At 47.2% G+C, this 13349-nt stretch overlaps 1 protein-coding gene across 11 annotated transcripts in view; it reads left to right on the top strand.

Annotated features, from left to right (window-relative positions):
• Nucleotides 1–1940: 1940 nt before the first annotated feature.
• MAGI2 (membrane associated guanylate kinase, WW and PDZ domain containing 2) overlaps nt 1941–13349 on the top strand; it is a 755689-nt gene continuing 744280 nt past the window's right edge. For all 11 annotated transcript variants that reach the window (XM_055712103.1, XM_055712104.1, XM_005443453.4 and 8 more), the window contains exon 1: nt 1941–2536. In XM_055712103.1, coding sequence (XP_055568078.1) covers nt 2236–2536 — 301 coding nt within the window. In that variant the 5' untranslated portion in view covers nt 1941–2235. The remainder of the gene's footprint in view (nt 2537–13349) is intronic.

Below are 13349 nucleotides of genomic sequence, written 5' to 3' on the forward strand. Positions count from 1 at the left end.
CCTTCCAAAGTAGGTTTCCAATTCCTCTGCCATCTTCAGCCATCTGTGCTTGTGGATCTCTTATTTCCAGTTTTGTGGGGTATTGGTTTAGTGGTTTTTTTATTGTTCAATCCCACCTCTGAGAAGCCCCTCACTTACAAAGCTTTGCAGCACTGGCCAGGCCCACATAGAGTAGCAGGTGAAATGACTTGCAGGATACAGACTTCAGTAAATTTCTCATTGCTTTCTCCCCCCCTGCATGTGTCTATTGCACCTCTGAGCCCACGGAGATGTTAAACAAGTAATTCTGGGAGGACATGAACTGAAGAACTTTGGTTTCCCACAGACTTATACTGAGGCTGATAATGAGCTGTAATTGAAACTTTTCTCATTACCAAGACATTTATATGGTCTCTCAACCATGTGAATCACCATTTAATAAGAGGCAAGTTCATGTTACAGCCTTTGGGACATTTACAGGATCTCTCAGCCCTACCAGCTGCCTATTTTCATGAAATAGCTTAATTATATTTGAGATAGATTTGGGTGAAACTGCCCAACAGCTTCAAAAGTTATTGGAGAAGTAAAGGAGACACAGCCAAGCATGATCACATAAAGGCCTGTTTCCATAGGAACCTAGAGGGAAAACAGCAATACAATTTGTGAAAAATTTCATTGCAGAGTCACTTTTATTGAAATTTTAAAAATATCTGAGCAGCTTTAAATCACGTGCTGTAACACACACGAAATCTCTCCTGCCTTCCCCCATCCAGCACCCTGTCTGCAGACCCTGGCCTTCGCACAGCCCACTCCCCCATATCCCACAGGCACAAAAGCGATGCCTCTTGAAGTCCGGAGGTTGCTCTGCCTGCATTTTGTCAAGCTCCCCTTCAGACGGAAACTATTTTTTTAGGCAAGGCAGGCTTCTGAGGAAGGCATGCCAACTGCTACACTCCGCTGCTCACACACGTTAGGCACACGACAGGAGGAATCACAGGGCTGGCCCCCAGGAGGGGCAGGTCACAGTGTCACCCGCGGAGCCAGGGACCCCACAGCCCGGCCCGCGCGGGGCACCGGGGCCTGCAGGCATTGCGCTTTGGCCACGACAGTCACTTGGGGTTTAAGGCCAAGGAGCAGCCAGCAACCGAGTGAGCATCTGGCAGGTGATGGTAAGTAGGTTTTCTAGAAAAACCTGCCAGCCCCGCCCTGTTACACCCCCTCAGGTGCAGCGCCCGCCTGAGCCATCTGCCCGAGGTGGCTGCAGCAACCAGCACGGAGAGCTGCGCCCCTGCCCCGCGCAATGAACTGCAGCGGGCGACCTCCGAACGGGGCACCGCGCTGCCAGCGCCCATCACGCGGAGATCCTCCCTCGCAATCAGCGGCTGTCGCTTGTTCTCCTGGCCGCAACTCGAAGCTCGCCAGCCGCTGGGGCCTTCCCTGCCGTGGGCAGAACTACTGGGCCACCGCATCCCCCCTCCTCTTCACCTCGGCCGGCCTGCGGAGCTCCAGCAGCAGGACACCGAGGGCTGCAGCCGGCGTGCGCCCGGGGGCTGCGGTGGGGCAGGGGGCTCAGCGGCCCGGAGCAGGGGGAGGCCGGGCGCCGAGCGCCTGAGGCAGCCGGGGAGCCGGCGTCGGACGGCCGGGGCTGCCCGCGCCATCTTGCCCCCAGGCGCCCCCTCTCGGCCGGGGCCGGGACGGGGGTCGCGGGTGTCCTCGGCTGCCCGCCGGGCGCCTCCACCGCCCCGGCCCGGGCCGCTCTCCGCCTTCTGCCGGCCGTGCCAGGCAGCCTCTCTCTCGGCCTTCACTACCGGGTCAGGCGAGGCGGGAGCGGCGAGGCAGCGCCCGCCTCGCTCCGGCACCGACAGCGACAGCCCTCCTCCTCCTCCTCGCCATCCTCCTCCTCCCCCTCCTCCCCCCGCCGCGGCCGTCCCTCCCTCCCGCCCGCCCTCCCCGCTGCCAGTTTCTCTACAACTAGTACATCCAGGCACAGGCAGGGTCCCGGCCGCTGCGGCTGCCATGGATATCAGCTAAAGCCGGCCGGAGAGGGCAGAGAGGCGCTCCCCGACCCAGCTGCCGAGCCCCGCGGGGCCGCCGCGCCCTCCCTCCCGCCGGCCGGCAGCAGCCGCCGCCGCTCCCCGCCCGCCCCCAGCCTGCCCCGGAGGAGCCCGGCTGCCCCGGGGAGGGGGGGGGAAGAGAGGGAGGGAGGGAAGAAGCACGGCGTACAGGGAGGGAGTCGGGCAGAGCATCCCCACGGCAATGTCCAAGGGCTTGAAGAAGAAAAGCCACTGGACGAGCCGAGTCCACGAGATTGTGATCGTGAGGAACCCGGAGGGGCAGCTGGGCTTCGAGCTGAAGGGGGGCGCCGAGAACGGGCAGTTCCCCTACCTGGGGGAGGTGAAGCCCGGCAAGGTGGCCTATGAGGGCGGCAGCAAGTTAGTGCCGGAGGAGCTCCTGCTGGAGGTGAACGAGACCCCCGTGGCCGGGCTTACCATCAGGGATGTGCTGGCCGTGATCAAGCACTGCAAGGACCCCATCCGGCTCAAGTGCGTCAAGCAAGGTAAGGCGGGGACGGGCGCCCCCCTCCGCCCCCCCCCCCCCCCCCCAGGGGGCTGGGGCCTGTGTTGGGGGAGTGGGGGGCAGCAACTTTGTTGCTGCAGTTTGACTTTCCCCCCCTCCCCGCCGGAGCCGCCCCCTGCCCGCCGGCGGGGGGAGGATGCGAGCGGCGCTGCGCGGTACCCGCAGCCGGGCGAATTAAATGTGCGTCAGTGACAGCGCTTCGCCATGCGGCGGGAGGGGCGGGGGGGGCCGCGCCGCCGGGCAGCACCCCCGGCACCCCCGGCACCCCCCGGCCGCCTCCCGCCGCGCCGGCCCCGGCCGCCTCTCCGGCGGCTGCTGCTGTCGCTGCCGGGGGACCGGGGGGGCGGCCGGGCACGGCTGCGGAGCGGGGCTTGCCCTTGGTTGTGCTTCGCTCCGGGCGCCGCGGCTTGGGGACGGGGGCTTGCCGCTGCGCGCCCGGCCCCCGCGGGCGGTGAGGGCGGCTGTAGCAGTGCGTAAGTGTCATTAGCGGAAAAGTCATTCATTTGATCCCTGCTGACAACGATCGCTAATCCTAGGGAAACGGGGAGCTGAGGAGAAGCGGGAGGGAGAGGCAGGAAGAAACTTTTGGGAGAGGACGGGCTACTTTTGCCTCTCCTCTGTTCCTCGTTTGTTTTTCCAGCACCGTAATAGGTACAGTGCGTTTCCAGGAAAGCCAGCGGAGACGCCACGGATGCCGTTTACATGTCTGTTTGTGTCCTCTGTAAACTGCTGAGCTGGGCTGCCTGCAGCAGAAAGGCTTTCTGCTACCCTCCCCCCCCCCCCCCCCCCCGCCTTTCTGAAGCGAGGAGCGGTGGGCTGCGCCGGGGAGCCGGGCCCCGGGTGCCCCTCGGGCACGGAGGTGCCGGGCGCCCAGGGCTGAAGCACGGCTCCCCGCCGGGCAGCATCGGCCCCGGGAAACCTGGGCATTTCTGCCCGGTGAGGGTGTTAGGTGCCGTGCATCAGCGGTGCTTCTGCTCTGGAACTACAGCCGGCAGCTCAGAGGGCACGGAGGAGAGTTCCTCTGGCATTTGGTATAATTCTGTAATTGACCTGCCTGATTGTAACTGGCGGCTTACTGTTTCAAGTGTCATTCGTGCTACTTCTGGATGCTCGAAGGGTATTGCCAGTTGTTAGTTTGTCCTGACATGCGAGAATCAGTAGACAGAGTTTGACTTTCACACAGGCCTTCAGAATGTACTTTACGATGCTGTCAGTTATCTACATGAGGTCAAACCTCGAAATGCTGATATGATCGGGGATTTTTCTATTTGTCCTTTTGGGTAAGTTGTGCAATACGTTGTAGATTGAATCTGGATAGCCAGGCAATGCAGGGAGACACAATACTTTGTGATAAGTGAAGATTAGAAAGGAGTGTAATGGATTCTGTCTTGCAGTATAGTGTCATCTCTGGGCAGCCAAACTCCAGGAAACCTGCTCTGTAGTTTCTTTATTTTTATTCATAATTCTAGTGTGAGTGGTCTTACTGTGACAGGATTCAAAAAGAAGCAGCAGTGGAAGCGTCAAGAAGATAAGGGTACGTTGTTTGTTAAGCTATTTAAATTTTTATTTATTTTTTCCCCCCAGAAATCCTATAGATGCTTTACAGTAATGCCAGTTTCAGGTTATGTTCATTTACTATGTGAGACAGTCTCTGTCCCACCTCGACAATGTTTTTCTAATGTATCTCTTTAAGTCAAAGCAATCACCGGTGATTCATTAATGTGTGCGCCCTTAATAAGGATATCTGTCATGTGTGAATTAGGGACGTTAGTCAGGCTTTTAGTCTGTGGATTACTGCAGGTTTCTTGAATGAGACAGAGAGGATGAATTCTAAATTCTGCCTAGTTTATATCTCTCTGAGGAGTTTCACTTCAGTATGTTAACACACTACACTTTTGATGCTCAAAAGATCCTCAAAGCACTGGTCAGATGACTGCTTTTTTGGAAGGGACAGTTCTGCATAGATTCTTGGACTCAGAGAGTCTTCCTGGCTGGAATGATCTTTCTTGTGCTGTGGCATCCTTTACTTCTCCAAAGGGAGAGGCCACCTGCATCCAATTTCCTTTTTTTACAAAAAAGTCAATGGTTTGTGTATTTTATCACCTGACTAATCCTTCAGTGTAATTCAGTCTAATCTCTGCACCCCTTGGTTACAAAGCACAGACAGCAGGCATCTACGTTACAGTAACAGATTACTATTCCCTAACAGTACTTTGCAGCAGTGTGTAGGAGAGAAAAAGCTGGGCAATAAAATCTTTCTATGTTTTTGTAACTTTTGTTCTCTTTTTAATTGTAAAACACCTTTAGTGGGCTGGAACAAGGTTAATGACTCCATTATCATTGTTTCCGCATAATTTATCAATGATAACTCTGTAAATTAGAATAGCATGACCTTGAATGCACCATGTGACTGTAGTTGCTTCTTCAGTGCTGCCTAGGAATGAAGTCAGAGAGAATTGTGGAGGTAGGACACGACTATTTATAATTCGATGCTGAAGAGACTCTGAGTATTTCTCTTGTTTGAAAGTTTTGATAACTCAGCAGTGAAAATTCACTTGTAGATTAAATCAGGGAATGGCTGATTCGGTTTACAGGAATTAGCTTAGCTTTTTTGAAGTACAGAAAATAAAGGTGCTTTCATGATTTTCCGTTACATTGTGCTTGATTAAACACCCTCCTCTTTGCAATAATGAAATACTTCATCTTTTATCATGTTGCAAGGTAAAATATTTATTTTTAAAAAGTCCAATGGAATATTGCTGTTTTATGTAAGCTGAACGTCTTAAGCTAAAAATACTAACTTTGGAAAAAAAAATCATACAATGTGGGAGTTGCTGTATATTATCAGGAGGAGTAATCATGAGAATCTAATTAGCAGTTCCACAATATGATCTGACGTAGAACTGTCCTAAGTATGACACCCAATAAATGAGGATTTCATGCAGGAAATTATTGCCTGGTTTTGCATGGGGAGAAAAGATTGTAAGAAGCTATTATTATTACTACTACTACTACTATTATTATGTTGATCTGAATTGTAAGAGTTCACAGAGAATGGAGACTGTTTCCTGTTTGGGTTTTTTTTGTTTTGTTTTTTTTTTTTTTTTTTGTGAGCCACTTAACTGTGCTACTGTTGGCAGAATCCGAGAGATTCTCTAGAAACACATAGGGTGAAATCTTGGCCCAGATGAAGTCAATGGCAAAGCTGGCCTTGATGTCAAATGAAGAAGGCAGGATTTCCTCTGTAAAGTCCTATGCTTTTTTGAATATATACCCTTTCCATGGGAGAACTTTGTAAAGCAGTCAAAGTACTTGGGCATATTTGTAAATGTTATGCATTGTGACCTTCACTCTGGTGAAGAAAGAAGCCTGACTGTTTCTGAGAGAAATACTTCTGAATTTCACATGTGATTGTTTTTACATGCAGAACGGTTTAGATTAAGTACTATCATCTTCCCACAGATGCACAGATGCGTAGTTGTAAAAAGTAGCGATGTGTTAAGGAAAGGCATCCTAATTTGGATAAGCAGTCACACGGGGAAGAGTCATGTGAGGAGCAATGTTGTCTGCAGTTCCACTCTCTGTTCATCACTGCTGTCTCAGATCCACACTATCTTTCTGCAGTAATTCCCATCAGTAGGTGATGATGTGCAGGGCCATGATGTGCACAGACTCCAGTACAGCTTTGCTTTTAGTTTGAAGGGTTGCAGGAACATCCCACTCAGTCATACTGCATAAACCAGGATCTTTATTCTTTTCATAGAGTTATAAACTTCCACAGATGCCCTCTGCAGAATCCCAATGAACAGTATGAAAACATGGATTTCAGAACTCAGGAGCGCTGCAGCGGATTTTGTCCTGCTGCCTGACACACTTCTTCCTCCAGGAAAATGATTTGGACATACTAAGTAACCAGGTCATCTGACTAACTGAGCAATTTAATTTACTTTTGGAAGTATTTAGTGGTATGACCATATGAAATATGAATAACATTGATACTTTATATTGACACTTTCTAATGTCACTGATTGGACTCTTAAGTCATCTGACTTTGAACTTCAACCCACGATGCTTTAGTTCCTTATGCAAAAAGGCAATTAGTACAGTAATGTAAGGAGAGACTTAAAACCAGATTTACTTTCTGAGTCTAATCATTTAGTGGACAGTAAGCATACGCTATAGTGTTTTGCCGACTATAGATGGACTTGGGCATATCTGCAAGTGCTTTCCCAGTCAGGAGAAGATTTGGACCCTTGTTAGGATGGATACAAGAGTCACCAAGTATGGGCAGACTGCAGGCCTGTATCCTCTGCATCCTATTCCTGGTAGTGGAGACAGTGGTTTCCCAGCCAAGAGTAAAAGGGCAGGACAGGCCTGTCCTGGCACCCAGTGATTTGTGGCTCAGGGTTTTAGTAGCCTTCTAGTGGGTTTGTTGTTGGTTGTTTTTTTTTCCTTAATGAGTTCATCCATGAGTTTTGCAATTAAAACCTAGCTTGCAGTTAACTTTTTTTCTTTAAAAATCTGTGACAAGCCTTTCAACAGAGAAGTACAGGAATGTGTTGGTTTTCCACAGTTTTTCCCTGCACACGTAAATACCATGTCAGCTAGTTAAAATGTTACCATTTTCATACGGACTTTTTCATACACATATTCTTATGATAGTTATATTTTAAGAAATTTCTTTGGTTATTTAAGTTCATCAATAATTCTCTTCTACGTTCATTGAAATACACTGTGCACAGATGTCTTTTTGTGGTTTTTCTTCCTGGGTATCATTATATACTATCTTCTAAGATGTGGATGTTGGATAAAATTTTCTTCACCAATATAAAGAACAATATTTTACAGTAGGAAGCTGCATGATTTTCCTGAACAAAAAAAATATCACAAGGGTCTTGCAAAAACCAAACCCAAAGAATTATGAAAACCTGCGTGGTTGCACTTGTGGTATGTAATGAAAAGATGGTCTTTGACAATCAATTGTACTTCAGACCTACTCCTTTTTCCTAACTTGTGCTCCTTAGAATCTTACCAACTCTAGAAATTAAATTCAGAGTTCTCTTTTTTGCCATTACTTTATGTCATTCATATGCTTGTCCATCTTAATTTAAAGACCATTGAAGCTGACTTCTGACTCATGTAGCTAGTGATTTATTCTTCAGCTCTTCCAGAGAGATTGTGATGTTTCACGTCAGGAACTCTGTGTGTTCACTGGCAGTAGAATTATATTAATCAGTCTTATTCCTTCTCTGGGAATTACAAATGTGCCATTAAAGGACGGGGCCATGACTTTGTTAGTGCATCATTTCCTTGAAGAAATGAAATAATTGAGTGCTCTGCTTAGTTCTGTTGAATTGCATATGGTAAAGTTCATCTCACACTAACACTTGCCCATCTGTTGATACTGTTGACATCAAAGGAAGGTACTGGTATGAGGGGGTGAAACTGCGTCTGACTTACTGTATGCATCTTGTAACCTCACCTGCATTAATTCAGCATTTCATGAAATACATGGATTCTGAGCTTTTGCTTTCAGTGTTCATGATCTTCTCCTTGCTCCTTATAGATGAGAAGCTCCTTTTATGACATGAAAGAATTGATAAATTATTCATCTACATTTTTTTGTGTACAAGAAGTGGTGTATGCATGGAAAATGTGCTCCTTCAGAAGGGATTTATGTGAGGAGGTGGTCATAACTGTGATTTAGAAAGGGTGATGGAGAGGAAAGTGCTGCAGTAGTTGTAGAAGCAGATGTTTCTTGTTCTTCTCATCATAGTGGTATAAACAAAAAAAGGGAAACTTTTTGCTGGAGAGCATCAAGCCAAGGGTCAAAGGACATAGTGCTATTGCTTGAGTATGTTAATGTTCTGGAAGTATTTTTTTTTTTTCTTCCATACATACAATACATCTTTATGAATATATGAGTATACATAGACATCTATTTTTTTTTGAGTTATGTGTAGGACTTTTTACGTTGAGAGTGTGTAAGACTGTGTAATATTGCTATGCAATAATATATAGTGATATGTATGGGCTACAGTACTAACCTAGAATATTTTTCATACGAGTTTTGAAGCCTATGTATATGTATCTGATAGTTACAATGAACCTTTTCACTCTGGTGGCCAAGCAATGTGCAGTATGGCACAGTATTCTGCAGCGGGAAGTAAAATGATGGTAAACTTTAGAATGTTTGCCTGCCCAAGCAGGCGTAGTCTGTAGCGCAGAGTTTGAAGGTATTGATTTCTTTTGTTGCTGAATGTCATTGCAATGCTGGCTTTAACTGAATTTTCTAAAATCAGGGGGGCTGTGATCCCAACAGCCTCTCTTCAGCACACCTAATTTGTTACAAACCAGCTTTCTTTCAGCCTTATGGAAATCTATCCAGTAAAAAGGAGTAATAGTTTTGCTGGCCATTTCTATAGCTTTCTGACTGTAGGCTGAAGCTACCATAATGGAAAATAGGATGGCAGATAGAAGGAAGAGAAAAGAAAGGGAGTGAAAGTCTTTACTAAAAATGAATATTATTTAGTGTTCCTAAACTGGACAGAAATCCTTATTGGTAATTGATAATCTCTAAAACAGTACTTACGATTTGAATGTTCTTTTAACATTAGCCTAAAATGTCTTATTTATTGAAACCTATCCATAATTTGGAAACCTCACTAGAATCTCAGTTGACGAAAGGCTGTTGTTTGTGTGTATCTGCCCTGTATTTACCCTTTTTACAGTGTGTAAATGAACCACAAACGCATTATTTCTGAACTCTCAGTCAGCGCATGCAGAGTGCTAGGATCCAGAGAGTTTAATCAAAAGGTATGTTGCTGTCAACACAGCACTTCCAGGTGTCTTCTCATTCATATATTGTTATGATTAGCGATATATGAATAATGCTGTTTCACTCTGCTTATCAGCTTCAGACGTTTCTCCTGCACGTCTTTGATTATTTCCACAATGCAGGAAGTCCAGAAAAAGGAAAGTAAGACAAGGAACAAAACAGAGATAGTAAAATGTGGGAAAGAAAGCCCCAGGAAAAAAAATCAGACATTAATAAACAAAATCATTAATAAACTAAAATATTACCAATTTTAGTAATCACATGTTGTGTCATATTCAAGAGAGACTGTACAGCCCTGGGGGAGATTCTCCAGTGCAGCCAAAAGTCAGCACAGGGAATGTGCATTTCTTAGGTCTGTCTTAGTTCCTCAAAATATGTAGAAATCATAGAATCATTTAGGTTGGAAAAGACCTTTAAGATCATCAAGTCCAACCGTTAACCCAGGACTGCCAAGCCTACCACTAAACCATGTCCTGAAGTGCCACATCTACATGTCTTTTAAACACCTCCAGGGATGGTGACAACCACCTCCCTGGGCAGTCTGTTCCAATGGTTGACAGCCCTTTCAGGGAAGAAATTTTTCTTGATATCCAATCTTAACCTCCCCTGGTGCAACTTGAGGCCATTGCCTCTTGTCCAATTTCTCGTTACCTGGGAGAAGAGACTGACCCCCACCTGCCTCCAACCTCCTGTCAGGGAGCTGCAGAGAGCAGTAAGGTCCCCCCTGAGCCCCCTCCTCTCCAGGCTGAACAGCCCCAGGTCCCCCAGCTGCTCCTCACCAGACTTGTGCCCCAGACCCTTCACCAGCTGCGTTGCCCCTTTCGGGACACGCTCCAGCCCCTCAACGTCCCTCCTGAAGTGAGGGGCCCAAAGCTGAACCCCGTGTTCGAGGTGCGGCCTCACCAGTGCCCAGTGCAGGGGGACGGTCACTGCCCTGGCCCTGCTGGCCACACTGTTTCAGATACCAGCCAGGACGCTGCTGGCCTTCTGCCCCCCCGGGCACACGGCTGGCTCCTGCCCAGGGCTGTCACCCAGCCCCCCCAGGCCCTTCCCCCCAGGCAGTTCCCAGCCCCCTGCCCCAGCCCTTCGCTGCGTGGGGCTGGTGTGACCCAGGGGCAGGACCCGGCACTGAGCCCTGTTGAACCTCCTACAAGTGGCCTCGGCCCATCGGCCCGGCCTGCCCAGCCCCCTCTGCAGAGCCCCCTGCCCTCCCGCAGGTCAGCACTGCCCCCAGCTCGGTGTCACCTGCAAACCGACCGAGGGTGCACTCGGTCCCCTCGTCCAGATCGTTGATGAAGACATTAAACAGGGCTGGCCCCAGCACGGAGCCCTGAGCAGCACCTGTGACCGGCCGCCAGCAGGATGTAACCCCGTTCCCCACCGCTCTGGGCTCGGCCATCCAGCCAGCTTCTGACCCAGCACAGAGTGCACCCGCCTGAGCCATGAGCAGCCAGATTCTCCAGGAGAATGCTGGGCTGCAGCTGGCTCTCCACAATACCCACAGTTGACTTACTGCCATGAAGAAACCAGAATTTCTTCTTTAGCTGAAATCGTAAGTTGTTCTTAATGTATCTGTGTTTCTATCCCAAGTTATCATCAAAGTAGGGCGAAATAATGGTGCCCCCTGAGAAGTGGGGGAGAAACACATATTTGTGTTGGCTGACACCTGTTTGTGTAGGATGACTTCCGTACGTGTGTGACAATCCTAGAGAAGTGGAGATTTACCAGGTAGCGTGTAGTTACCATCACCCCAGAACTGCATTCAGGGTCCCTTGCTGCTGAGGAGGCACCTTGTCCTCCCTGGCTCCCTTTCTGCACCCTCGTTCTCTGGTACCAAAACAGCTGTGGTGTCACTGACCCTCGGAAGTAGTGTTGGCCTACAAATGCCATGTAACTTCTGTGCCTTTCCTTTCCGACCTCTGATCTTGGGAAACAAGGGTTACAGTTCAGGTGTTCAAGACCATGTGAAAATGGAATTAAAAACCGAGCACGCATGTGTTTTATGGTTTGCAGACAAAACAGGATGGCTATGTCCACTACCAGGAAAAATCCATAGGTGAAATAATGCCTTTTTACATTTCTGTATCACATTTTTTTCTGACTCTCCTGACTCATCCTTGGTTCAGATCAGTGTACTTCGCGGAGTTCCCCCTGTACCTTTTCTTCCTTACAGACCATGGAGCCCTACCTGCTGCCAGTGTCCTTTCTCACCTGATCTGCAGCTTTTCTGCTATTTGAGCATCTTTGTTCAGGGCTTCCCATGACCATGAAATTCACCTTGACCCTTTCAAGTAGTGCATCTTTCAGGTCTGACATTAGTACCAACTAGTTTATTCTGCCAGTGAGGTACTTTTACCTCTATGCTTGAATTTACTTCAGAAAGTGTGCAGAAACTTGTTTTGGCCCAGAATTTTGGCATTCCATGATTCCAGATCATTCCTGTTCTGATGGGAGCAAGCCTGGTATAACAATCTCCCATTGTCCCTGGTCTGGGAGATATGTGACACAGCCTTGACAACATATGGTAGACTCTATAGCCAGTGATGGCAGTCATTTCATTGAATATCCAGAATTATTGAATTGTTCACAGAGTCCCCAGATTATTACACTGGGGGCCAGGATTTTACTTTGGAAGTCTGTTAGGTCAGGCTCGGAGGAAAAAATTGAGATCACTCACTCTGCAGAGTTATAGCGTGTTTGTTTTTTTAAAAAAAACCCAGATTAGATTAAATACTCCGTCCTCGGTATGCAGAAAAGAAGGAAAAAAATCAAAGTATTTTTTACAGTTATAGTAGTGCTGATAGATTCGCTATAAATAGCAGAACCAACTGGAAAATAATAGTAGGAACATAATGAGAAAAATTTTCTACAGTGTATACTAGCAAGTCAATTGTCTAGCTGTGTTAATGTAACATCATTATTCCAGAGTGGAAATCCTTCCTGGAAACAGGTAACAGTTGCCTTTTATTACTTATCTATTTGATCTTGTTATCTTCAAATCTCACATTGTCCTTGCCTTTATCAGAATGAAATGTGGCATATGATTTGTTAAATTGCACATTTTATGGTGGTTTTTTTTAATAAAAATATTCTTCCAGCTTTGTTTTCTTCATGGCAATCATTAATTAATCTGCATGTTTCTGCTAAAATATATTTATTTCATAAAACTACACCTAACTCGTGCTACAGAAGCTGAAAGGAAACAAAATTAGGGCATCAGTGTCATTCCAGGACATCCATTTCACATGTAAGATCTTACAACACACACATTTTTTGTTTGCTTGGTTTTAAACTCAGATTGAAAACTGAGGGATGGTACTATTTTTACAGTGTATGAGTTACACTGCTTAGTTTCTAATGTGTTGCATTCACAGTGGCTTGTTCTTTAACTGGTATGAAATGAAATGGCTGGTTTAGTTTCTGTTGTTTACTTGCTAAGTCCTTCTTTGTGCTAAACCTGCATTAATAAATGTCACATAAGCCTTTCTTACGCTTCCAGAATGGTATGTTAGTATAAACAAGGATTGATCCCATTATATTTTAATTCTCTGCCCTTGCATTTTTATAAGAACAGCATTTTATATTTAAAATAGTTGTAGAAGGCTGTTGCAAACATAAGGTGCTCCCAGCACTGAAGTGCTGTCCGGGGGGAGTGAGAAAGGCAGCTCAGCTCTTGTAGCAGATTGAGGCAGGAGGTGAACACTTCAATTTAAACTATAGTGCACTTTGGTTAGGTAAAGTGTAATTATCCCCTCAAACTACCTGCACAGCCACTATGCCATTCTTCGGTAAAACTCTCCTTGCAGCTCAGATCCGCTGAGATGCCTGCTCTGCACTTGACAGTACTGGGTGGTGAGCTCATTATATTGACAGTGATTGTTTTTGCTGGTATGTCTGATTTCTCTTTCCATGTGGGTTTCTTAGGTCTGCCTGTTGTCTGATGCATAAAGTCTGA

The sequence above is a fragment of the Falco cherrug genome, chromosome 5, assembly GCF_023634085.1.
Source record: "Falco cherrug isolate bFalChe1 chromosome 5, bFalChe1.pri, whole genome shotgun sequence".
NCBI classification, from domain to species: domain Eukaryota; kingdom Metazoa; phylum Chordata; class Aves; order Falconiformes; family Falconidae; genus Falco; species Falco cherrug.